The following is a 17437-nucleotide window of genomic DNA, read 5'->3' on the forward strand; positions in this document are numbered from 1 at the left end:
CCCCATGGACTGATACACATTCAACTTTTCTAAATAGTCCCTAACTGTTCTTTTGCCACTGCCAGCTGCTCACTTCCTCCCCAAACTGTGCTGCCAGGTACAGTAGTCTGGGAGCTGACCTTGCCTGTGAAGACTGAGGTAAAAAAGGCAATGAGTACTTCAGCCTTTTTCATCTGTCACTAGGCTGACGAACAGTTTCTTTTGATCAGAATAACTTAATGACCAGCATGAATGGGAACACTTAGCTTCTCAATATCTGCATTGCCAGATATAAATCTTTTCTCCCAATCTTATTAAGCACAAAGAAAAGATTAAAAGATGAGAGGAAAAATGTCTAAGAGGTTCATCTTTATGTCACTTTGTTCCTAAAATTGTAGGTTGTAAAAATAGAACTGTCATGCGGATTTGTCTTCTGAAAGGTAGGTATTCAATTCCTGAGGCAAGAACAATGATAACAATTTTAAAGTCTCTGTGGAAAAATCTAGCTGGATTTTGTATAGTTTTTGTTTGATGCTGAGTTGTTGACAAGCTGGGGCAGCTGGGGTAATATATCAAAACCGATCTAAAAAAAACTGTGCTGGCACAATTCTCTTTTTTGTCAGCTGCCTGGATACCTTTGGGTTGAGAAAACTTTAAAATAAAAACATACTATATTACTACTACTAGTACTACAATGGTAATTGTTAGGGTTGTGCAAAGCTTCAGGTGCTGATTTGATTTGGAGGAGATTTGGCCCAATTCGGTGCCCGAAGCTCCAAATCCAAATGGAATCAGGCGACCAATTAAAAGGTCCACATCGATTCGAAGCTCTCTGAATCAATTCGGAAAAGATTTGGAGAGTTTCAGCTATTCAGGCAGTCCTTACGTGCTGCAGAATGGAGCTGGACCTGGACTCCATGCTGGGGGAGGGGGGGCTGAAGGAGGGGAGGGAGGGAACCATTCAGGGACTCCTGCCAGGCCTCATCCCCTGCCTGCTCCCCAGCCCCCACCCACTTTTCCATCCCCACCCCCCATGGCTGTCCCGCCTGGCCTTTTAAAAAAAAAAGCCCCCACTCACTGGTTGCTGCAGTGGCCTCGGGGTTTCTAGGGGCTTGTGGCAGAGCCCCCCAACACAGTGTGGTGCAGCAGGGATTGCCCCCTGCCTGGCAGGAGCCACTGAGTTGGGGCTTTTTTTTTTTTTTTTTTTTTAATTAAAGGGCCAGAGCTGGGCCCGGGGGGGGCAGCCATAGAGGGGCTGGGAGAGCAGAAGTTTACCTACTGACTCCTTTGAATCAGATTTGGCCAAATTGATTCAGGACACTGATTCAAATCACCGAGTCGAATAACTGTCCCCCGAATCAGCCAAATCTGAAGCAAATACTAGCTGCTTCACACAGGCCTAGTAATTGTCTCATTCACTGGGCAAGTCTGCCACGTATCTGAGTGCTATAGCTTACTACAGGAAACTCTTAGAAACAGAAAATGTTTGGCCTTAAGATATGTATTGTTATTTTGTAAATCAGAGTCTTACTTGTACAGCTACTATCCAGGCTTGTTTTGGTCTTCTGGCTCTCAGGCTGACTTAAGCATTTGATAGTTTCATCTGTCTGATCAGGAGAAACTTGTTCCTTCTTTTCAAACACAGATCCCATAGGACTGCTGCTATCCCTCTCTTCAGAGATGACACCATCCAGTGTTGGACTAATCTAGTTAAAATATTTATAGAAAGAATTTTAAAATGTAGTCAATCATGATGTAAACCTTTATTTGCTTATACCTCCAATTCTATCTGCCATTTTAAAAAGGAAAGTAGACTTATATAGTAATTATGACTGTATTGTTTGTTGAGACAAGGCACTGTGCTTTGCAGAAAGACTGCTAACTTTAATACTAGAGTTTATTGGTAATGTAGTACAATTTTTACTACATAAAAAGGCAACTGAAGTAGTTCACTCGTTAAGAAGTGATAGCATTCAGAAAGTGACTTTGGTGTATTGATTATGCAACATTTTATGTTTATTCCCTTTCAAAGACTTCATAACAAGTCTCCTGAAATAAACCAAATAACTATGTTTTTTTTTTTAATTTGTCTAAGCTTATAAATTCAGCTTGGGATCTGAGTCAAGCATCCCTTGACTTGTCTGTGACTCTTTGTGATTCTCTCCTGTAGGGGTGTGTGAAACAGGCCCTATTCGATTCAGATTCAGCCCAAATCCGAGACAGTGATTTGACTCATTGATTCAAATCATTGTCCCTGATTTGATTTGGCTGAATCTGAATCTGAAGAGTCAGTGCTGATTCGGAGAATCAACGATTTGGGCATAGACACAGCTTTAAAATATTTTTCTACATACCTTGAGGTAGCAGGCATGGCTCATGATTGCTGTGATGCTGGGGCGCATGGAGTGTCCCACAGAAGTGTGGGGGGGCCCTCTACGTGTTTGGCAGTGAACCAGGAAGTGGACTGGAAGTACTTCTGGCCCGATTTCGGGTCTGCCGTAGAGTGCACAGGGCCCCCCCTCCCCCACACTCCTCCAGCTTGGTGATCGGCCATGGGGGGACCCTGGGTGCCCCACCCCAGACCCAGGAGGCACCAGTCACCAAGCCGGAAGAGTGCAGGGGTGGGGGGAGCACACTCTCTGGCAGACCTGGAAGTGGACCGAAAGTGCTTCTGGTCCACTTCCAGGTCTGCTGCCAAGCACACTGGAGAGCCTCCCATGCTCCTGTGGGACGCTCCATGTGTCCCAGCACTGCAGCATTCACAGCCATCTGCTACCTAGAGGTATGCAGAAAAAACATTTAAAGTTGTCTAATGTTCAAATCTCTCTGAATTGATTTGGAGGTTTCTGATTTGATTCGGAGAGATTAAAGGGTCCTCTGATTCGGTTCAGATTCAGAGATTCAGCCACCAAATCAGGCCAAATCTCCACCAAATTGAATCAGGGACCAAAGCTTCACACAGCCCTGCTTTCCAATAATAAAGATTATGCATTTGACACTGGGTAATTATGTGACTGATGAGCTGGCCTTGCTCTTTACATTATTTTGGATTTGAAATGCTAACTGGAATTCACAAGTCATAAAAATAGGCTTTGGTCAACAAAGTAGTTATGACAGAAAACAAAGAAGAAACTGTGGATTTAGAAGCTGGAATTTGTCAAAAGTCACTTTTCTTATACGATTCATACTTTAAAGTGATGACAATATTAAAGCTGAAATCCATGATGAACAATCAGCTCAGCAATTGTATACAGGGTTTAATACAGTCTTCTCTATGGACGGTCAGTCCCTTTCTTTAGATTCACATGGGATTACTTTCCTGAGCAGGGAGTTTCGATATTTCTTGGAGCCAATTACATTTCAATAATTAAAATAAGCAGATAAAAACTAGAAAAACATAGAATTAAATATCCTTATACTTCCTCTTTGTTTATAAAGAACCATTTGAATACTAAATGAAAAGTCACCCTCCATACATGTGCTTTGACAGGGAGAGAACATCCGCACAACTACAGTAGATTCAACTACTGCAGGACTTTAAAAAGTCACATTTATAACAATGGTGTTAATCAAGACAGCAATTACAGGGCATGAAGTACTACCCCACAACTGCTCTGGAAAAATCTTTGGTCCAAAACACAAAACTAATCTGATTTCAGATTGGGTCTATTCAATCTTCTTAAAAAGAACCAATCCCACTCTAAAAGTGTTTCTAACTAAGCAGATTTCTATTACTGTCCATAATTGTTCCACATTTCCAGAAATATCTAGCAGAGCAACAGATTAGGAATCAGCATTTCTGGGTTCTGTGCTTCCTTCCTTCACTTATTCTGTTTACGTGCTTCAGACACTGTAACAACGACCATAGGGACTACCTGATAGCACAACACTGGTTTCATGCAGGGTATGGGGGTTGGCTCAGACACTGAGCATACATCACTCCCTGATCACTTGAACCCACTTCAGCACTCGGTTTTTTTATTTCTCTCTTTAAATTTTTTTAATGAACTACTTTTGAAAATGTTTTCAGGCATCCAAACTGACTGAATGTAACTCTTAGTTTGAAGAGCCTGTTCTCTACATATTAACAACTTGTCAATAACAGTAATTGTTTTCCACTAGGAATTTTCAATAAATTGAGTTTTACATGAGACTCATATGCCAGTTTTGCCAACTCTGATGATTTTATTACTAGTTTTGTGATAGTTGCTGGTTTGTTTGGAGTTTTTTTGAAGCCCCAGCTCCAGCAATTTTTATTGATCCTGTAAGAATTTCTGTAAGTGTTTTTAGCTCTTGTGGTTGTAGAAAAAAACCAGGAAAAGGTTATCTGATTATATTCAACCTCCTAAATGTATTAACATTTGATTATGATTCTTAAGCCAATCTAATAATTTTAGGGGGCTGGATCATTGTTTTTCAATGCATGGTGTTAGCAATACTGTATGACTATTCCAAGCTTTCTTTCCTATACAACTAGGAAAGTCACAGTCATACAGTACTGCTAAACATACAGTATTGCTAACACCAAAACCTCTACCAAGCTTTCCTAGTTAGTGTCTAAATCACAATGATGAAATGCATTTGGACCCACCACTCTTCTGAGGGACGATTTTGTTGCTGTTGTGCATGTACCGCTGTCACCTGCTGACATTTGTAGTTTGAATCTTGTTCCCAAAGCTCCGCGGTTTGTCAAGGTGATGGTCCGTGAAATTGTCTCTCCCACCACATGAGTGCCAAAGTCAATGAGCTCTTTATCTAGTGCCAGCTGTAAGGAGAAAAACTATAATTACTGCTGTCCTAGATAGTTGGTAATGTCAATTAAATGAACATCTACCATTTCGAGCATAAGACTTAAAAGTTCTTATTAACACTTCAAAGACAATGTCAAATAATGACACAAATTATGGGCACTCTTCTGTCTCTTGTATAGAATCCAACTCATTTGAACAACAAATTCTTATTAAAGCAAGCAACCTCCCTTTCTCTCTGTTATATGACACCAGAAACAGTGGGCCAAATACTGTGACTGATTACATCAGCTTGTAAATATGGGGTAACTCCACTGAAATTAAGGGAATTATTCTGAATTTATACAATGATGTAAATACAGTACAGTATTTAGTCCTGTTGTTCCTCTTTTATCACACAAATGTGAATCATCTTGCTGGTACAATGTTTGTAAAGAGCAGAGTCTAATGTCTTGCATCAACTGAAGATCCATTTATAACAGATCCTATTTCGTTACTTGGTGTAGAGTGGTTTTACCCCTACATTAACTGATTAATACAGATTGAATTTCCACTAATGTTGTACTTAAATTGTGGGTCAGAAGAGGCATATGAAATAATTTCAGGTATACAGGTAGTGAAGATGACTTGATTTGTGGAGCTTGTTACTTGGCCATTTGCTAGTGGACCACAGTGAGCTGATTCCCTCTCACTTTTAAGATATGCAGAATACATTCACTTCATACAATATACACACTATTAGTTAAAATTTAAAGTTTCTAGTTCATAACTTTTTCTTTCTTCTTACTGAGCTTTATCTAACAGGAATGGAAACAATTCCAGTTTGCAAGAGGCAACTTTAAAGGAAGCAAGCACAAAGCAAAGAACCACAATATACAAAGCAAAGATCCATAGTATATCTCAGATGACAAGGAATGTAAACATGTGCAACAGAAAATGTCTGCACTTGTTATGGCCCGGGGCGGGGGGAAAAATCACTGAATCCAAGATAGAAGAGATCTGATCATTTGGTATTGCTAAGTCATATGTACAATCCTCAAAGTTACATGTAAAATACTTCACGATCATTTGGATATATTCTTGCAGGTATTTTGTGTTACTAAATTTGATATTTAAGTAGCAAATATGTAGCAACTGATTTATTAGACAAATTATTTACTGGCAATTTGCTGCCAAGTCAGGGAGAGCTGCTAGGTCAAGCAGTGAAGCAATATTTAATACAGATATTCATTCACCAGAAAAAAAAATCAGCAAGTTTTAAACTTTTAAAATAGTTTTAAATGAAAAGGAGAGATGGTGGGATCTAAGGGTGTTTTGTCTGTTTGGAAAACTAAACCAAGAAACATGTCCCTTGAGAACTTTTGCTGAAGAAAAGCAACAGACACCGTGCACTTGTACAAATCAAAGTTTCTGCCAGCAAATTGTCTGTTCCATAGCATAATACATGAACTGTGCAAAACAGTGGTGCGGATCCTGAAGGTGTAATAGCTGCTCCTCTGACAGTCTGTCAAAACCCTGGAGTGCTTGCTTTTAAGACTGTAATGCAGTGTTCATCTTGATTTTCCTTAGCAATTCAGCAAAGCAGTTGAGGACAGGATCAAGCTTTGGTATACAAGGGCCGCGTCTACACGAGACACTGACTGTGCAGTTGTTATTGTGCAGTAGTTGCTGTGCAGTAGCATCATCAAATGGCTTTTCTGTGATGCTGACTGCACAGCAGTTCATTACTACTGTGCAGCAGCATTACATCACACATCCCGGTACACAAGAAGTACTACTCAAGTCAATGGGACTCCTCTTGTATTTATAATTAAGTACATACTTAAGTGCTTTATAAATTTGGGCTTACTGAAAAGCATACTGAATTTCCTTTTACAGTTTCTATTTTCTTATTCTGCTTTTTAGCACAACCGATTATTTTTGCTTCATTTTATGATCTCTTTGGGCATGTCCACACATGCAAGCATGTGTGCTTGCAGCAGCTTAAATAGAAGCGGTGTAAACTTGAGCCGTGGCTTTTTGCCTCAGCGCACGTGCCCAGACATTCACTTTGGTGTGGGGCAAATTGTGCCACTTGGGCAAAATAACCCTGCCTGGCTCCTTCTGGATCTGCAGCCAGGGGGAGCTAGAGACCAGGGCCAGCACTTGTGCTGCCCCAGCAGTTTAAAAAGCTGCCCTGTCTTGGCCCCATCAGTACAAAAAGCTGCCCTGGCAAGTAACTCAGGGCTACTCACTCTCAGGAGCTTCTGGGGACTGGCCAATTGGTACCTGGGGACACTACCCCTTGTGCCAGATGGACTACTGAAGCAGCCCTGAGAGTTCCCTGCACCCTTTACGTACTGCAGCAGTCTGGCAGTGGGAGCTGCTGCCTGGCTGTGACCTGCTGCCACTTGCCAGACCTGGATGGGGACTGCACAGCCAGTAGAGGCATCTGCCCCTCTGGGCCAGCTGCCAGTGGGCTGTGGCTGCAATTGGCCTTTGCACGGTACTACTGCCACATGTGACATCTGCCCAGCCATCTAGGCAGCTATTGCCTGGAAGATGTTCCTAGTGTGGTGGCCTACTTTAACTGTCAAAGCATGTCCTCCTGGCCCCTACTGGCCAGAAGGTCAGCCACCTCTAGCTGGGTCCAAAGTGCCAGCTCTGAGCAGGTTCCTCTGCCTGGGTCCTGCTACTTGCCTCCCTAGCAGGAATTCAGGTGTTCCCCATTTGAAAACTGAAAAATCCCTGATAAAAAAATCCCAAAGTCACTCTGTGAGAGAGTGTAGGAGCGGGCGGGCTCCGAGGTTTCCCGCCCCGGCACAACCGCGGTAAGTTCCCATACTCAATCCCAGAACGCAGGGCACAAACTCACCTTTCCCAGGTGCGCAGAAGAAGGCGGGGCCTGGACAGCGAGGGCCAACACAAAGGAGACCCCGGTGCCAGGAGGGGGGGGAAGCGGAACCGGAAGAAAGCCGCGGGGAAGCCAAGACCTGTGGGAGCACCTTCAGGCAGAGGTGTACCGTCCTGAGGCACTGCAGAACCTGGTGAGGTAAGGGTAAGCCCCAACAGGGCTTGGGAGTCGGGTCAATGGGCTCGGCAAAGCCGCGGACTGTTTGACGCTGCTGGGAGCAGCTGGACCCAGCAGGAGCCGGGAGCCGTATATACCATAGCGTAAGGGCACTCACAGAAGACGAAGGGGCTTGCCGGTACTCGAAAGGATTAAGTGGCTTGAGGAAGCCATGGAGAGGGCCGAAGAGCCCAGAGAGGGCTGCAGAAAAGGGTGCTAATGCCCACAGCAGATAGGGTAATAACAAGGAGCTTGCGGAGGGCAAAGCACCCTCCTTGTTCTAGAGAATCCCTGGCTGTAAACTTTGTGTTGACCTTATGTTTCTTTTGCGGACATTTTAAGTGACGTACTGACGGGTGACCTGCCCGGATAGGCAGTCACTTACTGGTGACACGGGCAAGGGTATAGGGGTGGAGGAGCCCCCATTGACGCAGGACCTTGAGAGTCAAGGAGTCTCACTTTTGGACTGATACGTGCCAGACAAACAACACTGAACCGGATTACAATCAAAGTTGTGGCAGGCAAACCGGACGCATGCAGCCCTCAGGTGAGTGACTCTTAGCTACAGGGAAGCAGTCCCGACGCGGGGAGGCAGTGGGTACGGCGAAGTGTGCACCACCCACCCTCACACACTCTGTAAAATACCCTGAAATCCATGTTCCTCCACAATTAAAACAAAAAACCATTATATATATATAAAGAGAGAGAGACAGAGATCAGCTTGGCAATGTTTTATTGATATATCTACAGTGTTAAAGCAATTTGGAAGCCTACCAGTGTCTCTATCATCATAATAAAATGAATTCTAAATACCTATGTTTTGCTGTTTGCCTTTGGTTTTCTTACCATAGAGCAGTTAGAACTCCCTGTGGCCCCTTCACTAACCAGGATGTGGGGACAAATGCCCCTGCAGCCACAGCTCCTGCCAGCAGGTCTCATCCAGTCTGGCAGCTGAGTATGCAGGGTGTGTTCTGGGGGGGTGTGGAGTTTGTAGGAGAGGGATAGAAAGGGGGGATGTGGGTGCCTGTGGAGAGATGTGGGGGACCATGGGGTGTGTGGGTAGGTGTGGGTGAATTGTGGGGAGACTGTGGGGGGTGTTGCTCAGGAGGGGTGGGTCCCCTGGCCCCCACAGGATGCAGTTCCCCTGCACAGCTCACAGACTGCCCCCCACAGGGGCCATATCCCCCTGCAGGAGCTACAGCCCTCAACAGGGGTTACAGCCCCAGCCAGGGCTACCTCCTCTGCAGGGCCCACTTGCCCCACCCCCACCTGCTCCCCAGCCTCATGGATTGCTGCCCTGTAGATTGCTGCCCCACCCGGCTCCATCCCCTGCTGGCTCCTGCAGCCCCCCAATGGCTGCCGCACCCAGTCCCACCCCCTACTTGCACCCCTAACCCCCCAATGGCTGCCCCACCTGCTCCCCCAGACCCCTCAATGGCTGCCCCACCTGGCCTCATCCCCTACTTGCATCCCCAGCCCCAGCTTCCTGGCACTTAAAAAAAACAAAAAAACAAAAAAAGCCTCTCACTCTTTGGCAGTAGCAGGGGGGCTCTGGGGACCAGCCCTGGCCACCTAGCACCCCCACTGCCCCATTGTGGGGGTGCAGCTGGGGTTTGCAGGGTCTCTGTTAGGTAGCTGGGTCCACTGTAGCTGTCACACAGGTCACACAGGTCCCATGCTGCACAGGGGAGCTCTGCCACAAGGCCCCAGTGACTCCGACAGCTGCTACTGCTGGTGAGTGTGGGGCTTTTTTTCTTTTTTTTTAATTGCCAGGATGCTGAGGCCAGGCAGGTTAGTGACTGGGGAGGCTTGGGGGGGCAGGTGGGGGATGGGGACGGGTGGGCAGCGATCGTGGGGGCTTGGGAGCAGTTAGGCAATGGGGCCAGATGAGGCAGCGATTGGGGGAGGGCCGGGGGGCAGGCGGGGGATGGGGCCAGGCAAGGCAGTGATGGGGGAGCTGGGGGTGCAGGCAAGGAATGGAGCTGGATGGGGCAGCAATACGGGGGGCTGGGGGAGTGGGCAAGGATGGCAGGGGTTTCCACATGGCACTTCCCCCCTCCTCCAGCACCTCCCACCCCTTATTTACTGGCCTGGATCCAGTTCCCTGCAGCTGCCATGCTGCCTGCCCTGCATGGGCAGGCAGCATGCTTTAGCACCTGGGCGAGGGCCAGCCATAGAGATGCTCTGTCTGGCCAGCAAAGCGTCTCTGTGGAAGACTGAGCCTCTGGTTGCCTCAGGGCACAATCCGAGATCATGCCATGCCCCACTTTTTTCCCTGCATTTTTTTTTTTTGACCCCTGGATATCCAGGGTTCTAATTTTGCCCCTGCACTGCACATTTGTACCGTGGGGAAAAAATTTTAATTCCTGCACGTGCCTCTTGCAGCATCTCAAAGGGCTTTGAGATGCTGCAAGACACATATGCATGCTCGTATGGATGCACCCTTTGGGCGTGTCCCCGGGAGCAGGGAAGAGCCTTATCTGGGGTCCTGGGGGCCTTTAGGAACTGCAGCTGCAGTGATCCTGCAGCAAAGAGCTTGGCTGGCAGCTGGCAGCAGGAGCACGGCTCCAGTTTTGGGTGGCATGCGCTGCTGTCATGTGCTTTTATTAGGTGCTGGGTTTTTTAATGCCAGGATCTCCCAGGGTTCTAATATTGCATTTGCTGATCTGATTCCTTAGTGACTAAAGTATTGGAAAGTAGGGGTGTGCAAAACTGGCCATATTCCATTGGATTTGGCCCTAATCAGGGACAGTGATTCGATTAATAGATTTGGATCACTGTCCCTGATTTGATTTGGCTGAATCTGAATCTGAAGATCTGATGCTGATTCAGACAATTAGTGATTCGTACATAGACACAGCTTTAAATGCTTTTCCTACATACCTTGGGGTAACAGGTGTGGCTTGTGAATGCTGTGATGCTGGGGTGCATGTAGCATCCCACAGGAGCACAAGGCCCCTCCCCCCCTTCGCACAGTCCTATTGGAAAGATCATCCTACACAGCATTTCCATCAGTGCCTGAATTTTTTATACATAAATCTATAGATGCACATTTTCATCTATATCTCATTCAATCTGCAATGCAATGTTCTGACAGATATATATTTGTTTATGTGATAAGGAATCTCTGAAGAACTCTTGCTTTGATAAATGAAATCATGATAAACCATGAGAAATTAGAAGCCCTTAATTAAGAAAAAATTAGTGCCTGTCAAAATACTGTTTATTGTATCTTAAAAATAAGAGTCCTATATTCAAGTAAAATCTGATTTAAAAATTCTCTGAGGGCTACAATACTTTGTATAAGTGTATAAATGTTTTTGTAAATGGATGGTGGGATCTAAAGGTGTTTTTTGTCTATTTAGAAAACTAAGCCAAGAAACAGATTTCTTGAGGCATGGGCTGTAATTTTCAGAGAAACCCAAGGGAATTAGGAATCCACATCCCAGATCTGTATTTGAAAAACCTCTCCCCTCCCTCTGCCTCCAGTGTTATATTGGGTCATCACATTTTAAAATGAACTCTCCAATGGTTTCCACTTAAAATTAATTTTGTGTTTTATAGTTAATTATACTATAATTTTGTATAGATTTCAGTGTAATGTATGTGGTTGATTACAATGTTAGAAATATTTATTTGTATGCAATAGTTTAGTTTTCCCCAAATAAAATTGTATGACATCATGGTCAAAATACAATCAGAGATAAAAATTTTGTGGTGGTTATTATTTCTGCAACTTATTCACCAACAATCTTTAAATAATAATTCTAGGAATCAAATGATAACTTGTGAGTTAATATATTATACTAACACTGACATTTCAGGCAACAGCCGTGCACAGATAAGCACATACTTGAGCCTCCAGACTTGAGTACATGGTAAAATTTTCAGGGCAGAGACCATCTCCCTATTCTGAGTATAGCACCTAGCACAATGTGGGATCTATGACAGGGGCTCTGAGGCAGTTCAGAATTTCAAATAATCATTGAATCCGATTATAATACTCATGTGCTTCAATTTAAGTTCATCCAGAAATCTCTGTATGATACAGGGTCTGAGACCTTTAAATAAATAGTATTTATCATTTGATCGCAATTTTAAAAGTACCTACTAGACATAAGTGTTGAATGCTTTACTGTCACACTTGCACAGAATCTTTCTAAAATATATTGATAGTAATACTACATTTTCATAGGGAACTCTTTAAGGAATTAATCAAATTATTAAAAAGTCCTTTTGTCCCCTCTAAATATAAAATGTGTTTTTGACTAACAATTCACACCAGTATTTAAGTGCTATTTATCTATCTATATTCATCTTACATGAGACTCTCTCATCCAAAGTATACAAGGTTTAAGTATATAAGGTTTAAAAAAAAAGACTCACAACACATCTCTTGATTGTACATTTCAATGGAATGGAGAAGGAACCAGTCTGAGCCAAAAATGTTACTTCTCCTTCAAGAGCTTCATTTATCTAAAATTTAAAAAAAAAGAAAAAGCCAAAGATATATTAACATATTAAACCTCACTTTTTTAGCCTACTGAAAAAATGTCTGCCTCTAACTTATAGTAAAGAAGCAATAAATACGTTCTTACAATTAAAAATTACAATTTCTGAGATTCTAAGTTTTTGTATGACTACAACTTATCGTTGACTCCCTAATTTATTTTAACAAGGAGCCATCCAGCATGTTCCAGTTTGGTGCAAGGTTTTACCTAACAATACACAAATCAGAACTACTAAGTGACTGGCACTAGCGTAAAACATAATACTAAAAAATGCCACACTACAACATAACAATAGTTTGAGATGCAGAAGATTTTTTAATGAGAGTAATATCTCTTTTATCTGATCTTTGTTTCCTTCTTAACAGTTAACAAAATTAGGCTATTGTTACTGTTACCAAAATAAACTGGTGGATTACACAATTCACATCAACATGTAATTTATATTTGTTTTATAATCACTGTATAAAGGGCACTTACCATAGGCTTAAATGTTACCACCATTTCGCACGACATTCCAGCAGACATCTGGCCAGGTGGATCAAAGCTGTGAAGACAGTCAATATACAGTACTGAATTAGATTTATATTTGAAAGCTCCTGCTCCCATTCTTATAAAATTGACAAGAAAATTATATAACATTCTTTACTTGAGTGAATTTATTTCTTGAGGGAGTCGGAATGAGTGACAGGTTAGTGAAAGACCATGGAAGCAGTGAATAATTCTACAAATACAAATTCTGATTATTTATTCAGCTTTCATCAGAGGGTCTCAAAGCACTTTACAAAGGGCAGTGTTACTGTGCTTATTTTACAGAAGGTGAAACTGGACACAAAAGGAAGAAGTGACCTGCTCAAGGTTAAAGCACCTGAGCCATGTCAAGATTAGAAACCAAGTTCTCTCACTTCCAGTCCTCCACTTTGACTAGTATGACACGAAGTCTACTGTAAATCCCGACCTGCCATAACTCTGCTATCCAAATACCAGAATAGGAGAGGAAAAAGGTAAATGCAGTCATAGGTTACTACACAATACTACAGAATGTCTACTGCCTACTGTATAAAACAGCAGTGTTTCTACCTTACTCTCTGAATAGAAATTGCCAGTCACTTCACATTGGGCACCGACAGCTGTGCAGGCCCCCTCTGTAACTGATGGAGCACCATGAGTTAAAGCACCCACCCAGACCCAACAGATGTTTGCCTGCTGGGTTGGTGGGGGAGGGGATTGAACCTGTCTGCAGGAGCCCAAGGAGCCTGCCTGCAGCCAAGGAGCTTCCTCTCCCCCCAGCTCCTGCACCCCACCTCCCAATTCATGGCTGGCTGCAGGAAATGATGGGGGAGGGGGGAAGAGGGCTCAAGCTGCCAGCTGGGGTTTGCCTGGCCTGGGCTGGGGGAGAGGGCTGCAAGGCAAGGGAGCTCCAATCCACCCGCCCCCTCCGGCTCAATCTGGGCAAACCCCAGCCTGCAGCTTGCTCCACTTCACCCATACCCCATCAGACCCCACAGACAGCCCCTGGCACCCCAAGTGGAGCATCTTCATCTGATCCCTCATTTGATGAGGGTTAATTTGTTGTGCAATTGGCCACTTTAAAAGTGCTCTGCAGCTATACATGTATGTCGTGGCATGGCTCTAGAGCACATTCAGGAGGCCAATTGTGTGACAAATGTAACTTCTGTCTGCAGATCCATTGTGCCACGCTGAACAACTCCTATGAAATGAACAGAACATTCATCGGGGACTTTAGTGAAACAATTTAATGTCTTTTTAACTGTGACCAAAATGGGATCTGTGAGCCTAAAAATCTGGCTGCTGCATTCTGTACAGAACTACTAAGGTGCAAATGAACATCTGGTCTGGCTACAGTAGCTTCACAGGGAAAATGGAAACTAGTCAAAATAAGCAACTAGATATCATTATCCTAGGGAATCTGCAGACATGTTGGACTGTCTTGTATCTTTAGAACATCTCATTACCCCACATAATCGCAATCACAAGAGAAAGTAACTATTGTAAGGCAGTATTTAAAAAAAACCTCTCCAAGCATAGCTGGTAAAACAAATAATTGCTCAGCATCCTGAGTATAAAACTGCCTAAGAATTTGGAGACATTTTCCTGGACAAGTCTTCACTTGCAGCAGCCCTCGACAGCAAATACAAGGTTGATTACACTAGGATTTCTGAAAACAGCAAAAGATAATGAGCTTTCCTTGGAGAATGATCAACATGAAGGTAAAAGCATCTCCAGTATTTACTGTCTAACTATTACAGTCCTTAATCATAATACATCCCAGTGGTCCCATAAACATGGACATTATTACTCCAGTTCTATTGTGTGTGCTGGGTTGGGTGTGAGAACCCTTTATATTTAACAGAAAGTGGGATCCTTTCAATTTGGTTTGAACCATTCTAAAGAATTTAATACAACGGTATATCCTATAGTACAGGGGCGGGTAATTATTTCAGGCGGAGGGCCGCATACTGAGTTTTGGCAAGCCATTGGCAGCTGCATGACAGGCAGCCGGAGCTGATAAATATTAATTTTCTAAATTTTTTAGGGGCCCCATGGGCCAGATACAATGGGTTGGCGGGCTGCATTTTGCCCACCCCTGCTATAGTAGAATTCTACGGGATGATTCTCTCTAAATTTCTATTATATCCTGTCACGCTTGGGGGTACTTTTTACAGAACACTACTGATTACAGCTATGCTAATTGCTACAGGATTTTCCATGAGAGGTTTAATTTTGCTCCTGTTAGCCTCAGTGGAAAAACTACTGATATGACTGATGCAAACCCAAACTTAGGATAATCCTATTATCATCCTGGGTGCTGTGTTATTCAGCTCCTTGGTAGCTTGGTCCCTTTACAGAGTTGGGGACCAATAAGTGTAAACTTCATGGAACCACTGATTCTCAGATCAACATACGAGGGGGTAGCAGTACTGCAAGGAACAGCTTTTTTCTGGCAACTGCCTGAAGGTAGCCACGGTGAGGCTCTACACCAGGTACTATTGGTACATGTACTTGCTTGCAGCTAGGTTTACAATCCATTTACCCGGCTCACAAGCTCTTGTTATAAAAGGGTTTGGCTTATTTAACTAAGGGTTCCCATGTGCAGGCGCAGCATGTTAATTCTTAGTGTTAGAAAGGAGTTTGTTGTTTGGTAGATGTACTGTCTGCCACCAGAATTATTTTCAACATATCAAATATATAACCACTTGTCTTATGAAAAAAATGTTAAGAGTACAAAGAAATCCATAAGGGTGACTCCTAAGGGCTGGTAAGTAAGTGAAGATAAAGATATAACTGATTTCTTGAACATTTTTGAATACTTGGTAAAAAGCTGAAAACTGTTGGAATAATATATTAATTTACAGCTTCCTACTCAAAATGAGGATAAAAGTATTGGAGAGCCTGGACTGAGCTCAATCCATGCAAAACTAATCTGTACTGTATAAACAATTAGTATATAATCACCCATTGCGTTACTGCAAAACAATAAATTCTCTAGCTAGCTACCTGGTAAATATAAAAGGACAGAGTATAATTTAGATTGAAAAATTAATACCACAGCCATTTTTCTAGATAGTTTCACACAAAATTCATTAACTTGTTTTGTACATAATATCTGCAGCTTAATTTGTAATTGAAAAGTACTCTGACAGGCCTATTATACAGAGATAATACAGGATTTTCAGTACGTTGTAATTTTATTTTCAATCATATATCAGTGATGCTGACATAAATAAGCAGTTAATTAAATATATTATATGAAGAAAAATATAATCAAGCCCCAAGCACATCCAAAAGTGCGTGAAAAAATGGTTCTCAAGGACCATAAAAACTATTAATCATTTAAGTTAGACAACAGTTAAGAAATGTAATAGCTTAAATCAAGCAGTCAAAAACTTAACCATGGATGTGACATAGCACAGTACACTGCAGTAATAAACTGGCCAATAGTGTCAAATGCCCAATGGGTTTTTTTTAAATTCAGAATGTATTCAATTAAATGACATCTATTAAGGATCATAAAAAAACATAAAACTACACTGAAAATAATTTTTAATGCAGAAGGCAAAATGTTCTGTGATCTTCTACAGCAACTGAATTCAGACCATGTAGCTCTCCCCAAGGTTATACTTTGTCAGTAGTGTGCCATGTTCACATTCCAATATATTTTAATAGGGGCTGAACACGTGGAAGATGGTTTGTTACGCACTGTGGGTTATCCTCCAATTGAGCTGACTAGAAATTCAAAGTACACCCTATCGTTACAAAGTAGCAGAGGGTAGTGAGCTGTAAAACAGAATCTCTGGAGTATGAAATCAGTGTACAGTAGTAATATGACTTGTTCATACATTTTGTCATTTCACTGGGGTACAACATCAATGTCAGAAGTGCTTTCCTCAAGTTAGCTTTAAAAGTTGAAAACTTAAAATGTCACTTATATGTGAGTCAAGTGAATTTGCTTTAGTATCCTTCACTTGTAAATAAGTTGGTTATTTTGAATTTCTGCACAAGATAGGGCTCCAGCTTTTTTTCCCCCACTTTCAAGCCAGATCCATATAGATTTAAATAAATGTGATATTTTCCTCAACGTTTATATTAAAGTTCAAATGGATTCTTAGAAAAATTATTTATTGATATTTCAGGGGTTTCTGAACATGCCCAGATAAGTCTCTGAGAGATACTTAAAAAGAAACAGACTCAGAATACTGCCATATAAATTCTCATATAATTTAATATGTATTAAATTCTCATAACATGCCTTTGACGGGAAGGGCATCATATATATCTAACAAATAAATAGGCCCATTTGCAAATTATGTTTAATTATCTTTTATCACCAATATGTGTGAAATTTGGATGAAATTTTTAGCGGACACATACCTTTCCTCCCTTTCTCCCACCATTAGTGCACTTATTTTAATGTCAACATTGAAACAGCAACTGTACCACTACTAGGGTTAACCTATTTGCCCACATGGTCAAAGGGGATGGCTTTTTAAAAAGCAACAAGGCCTGTTGATTTATGTAGGGACTTGAATTTACACATTATGTGGATATTTCAAAATTCCATGATAATCTTTTGAGATTTTTAAAAAAGCCAAGGGAAATCAGGTATCTGAAAGACACTGAAATTCAGTAGA

General features: G+C 42.4%; 1 protein-coding gene across 1 annotated transcript in view; it reads right to left on the bottom strand.

Annotated features, from left to right (window-relative positions):
- CFAP74 (cilia and flagella associated protein 74) overlaps positions 1-17437 on the bottom strand; it is a 110165-nt gene that overhangs the window by 40921 nt on the left and 51807 nt on the right. Inside the window, exons 15-18 of the mRNA XM_090024482.1 lie at positions 12765-12831; positions 12163-12252; positions 4571-4744; positions 1511-1685 (exon numbers count right to left, since the gene is read on the bottom strand). Of these exons, the coding sequence (XP_089880608.1) occupies positions 1511-1685; positions 4571-4744; positions 12163-12252; positions 12765-12831 (506 nt within the window). The remainder of the gene's footprint in view (positions 1-1510; positions 1686-4570; positions 4745-12162; positions 12253-12764; positions 12832-17437) is intronic.

The sequence above is a fragment of the Crocodylus siamensis genome, chromosome 12 (genome assembly GCF_052110815.1).
Source record: "Crocodylus siamensis isolate JL-2025a chromosome 12, ASM5211081v1, whole genome shotgun sequence".
NCBI lineage: Eukaryota > Metazoa > Chordata > Crocodylia > Crocodylidae > Crocodylus > Crocodylus siamensis.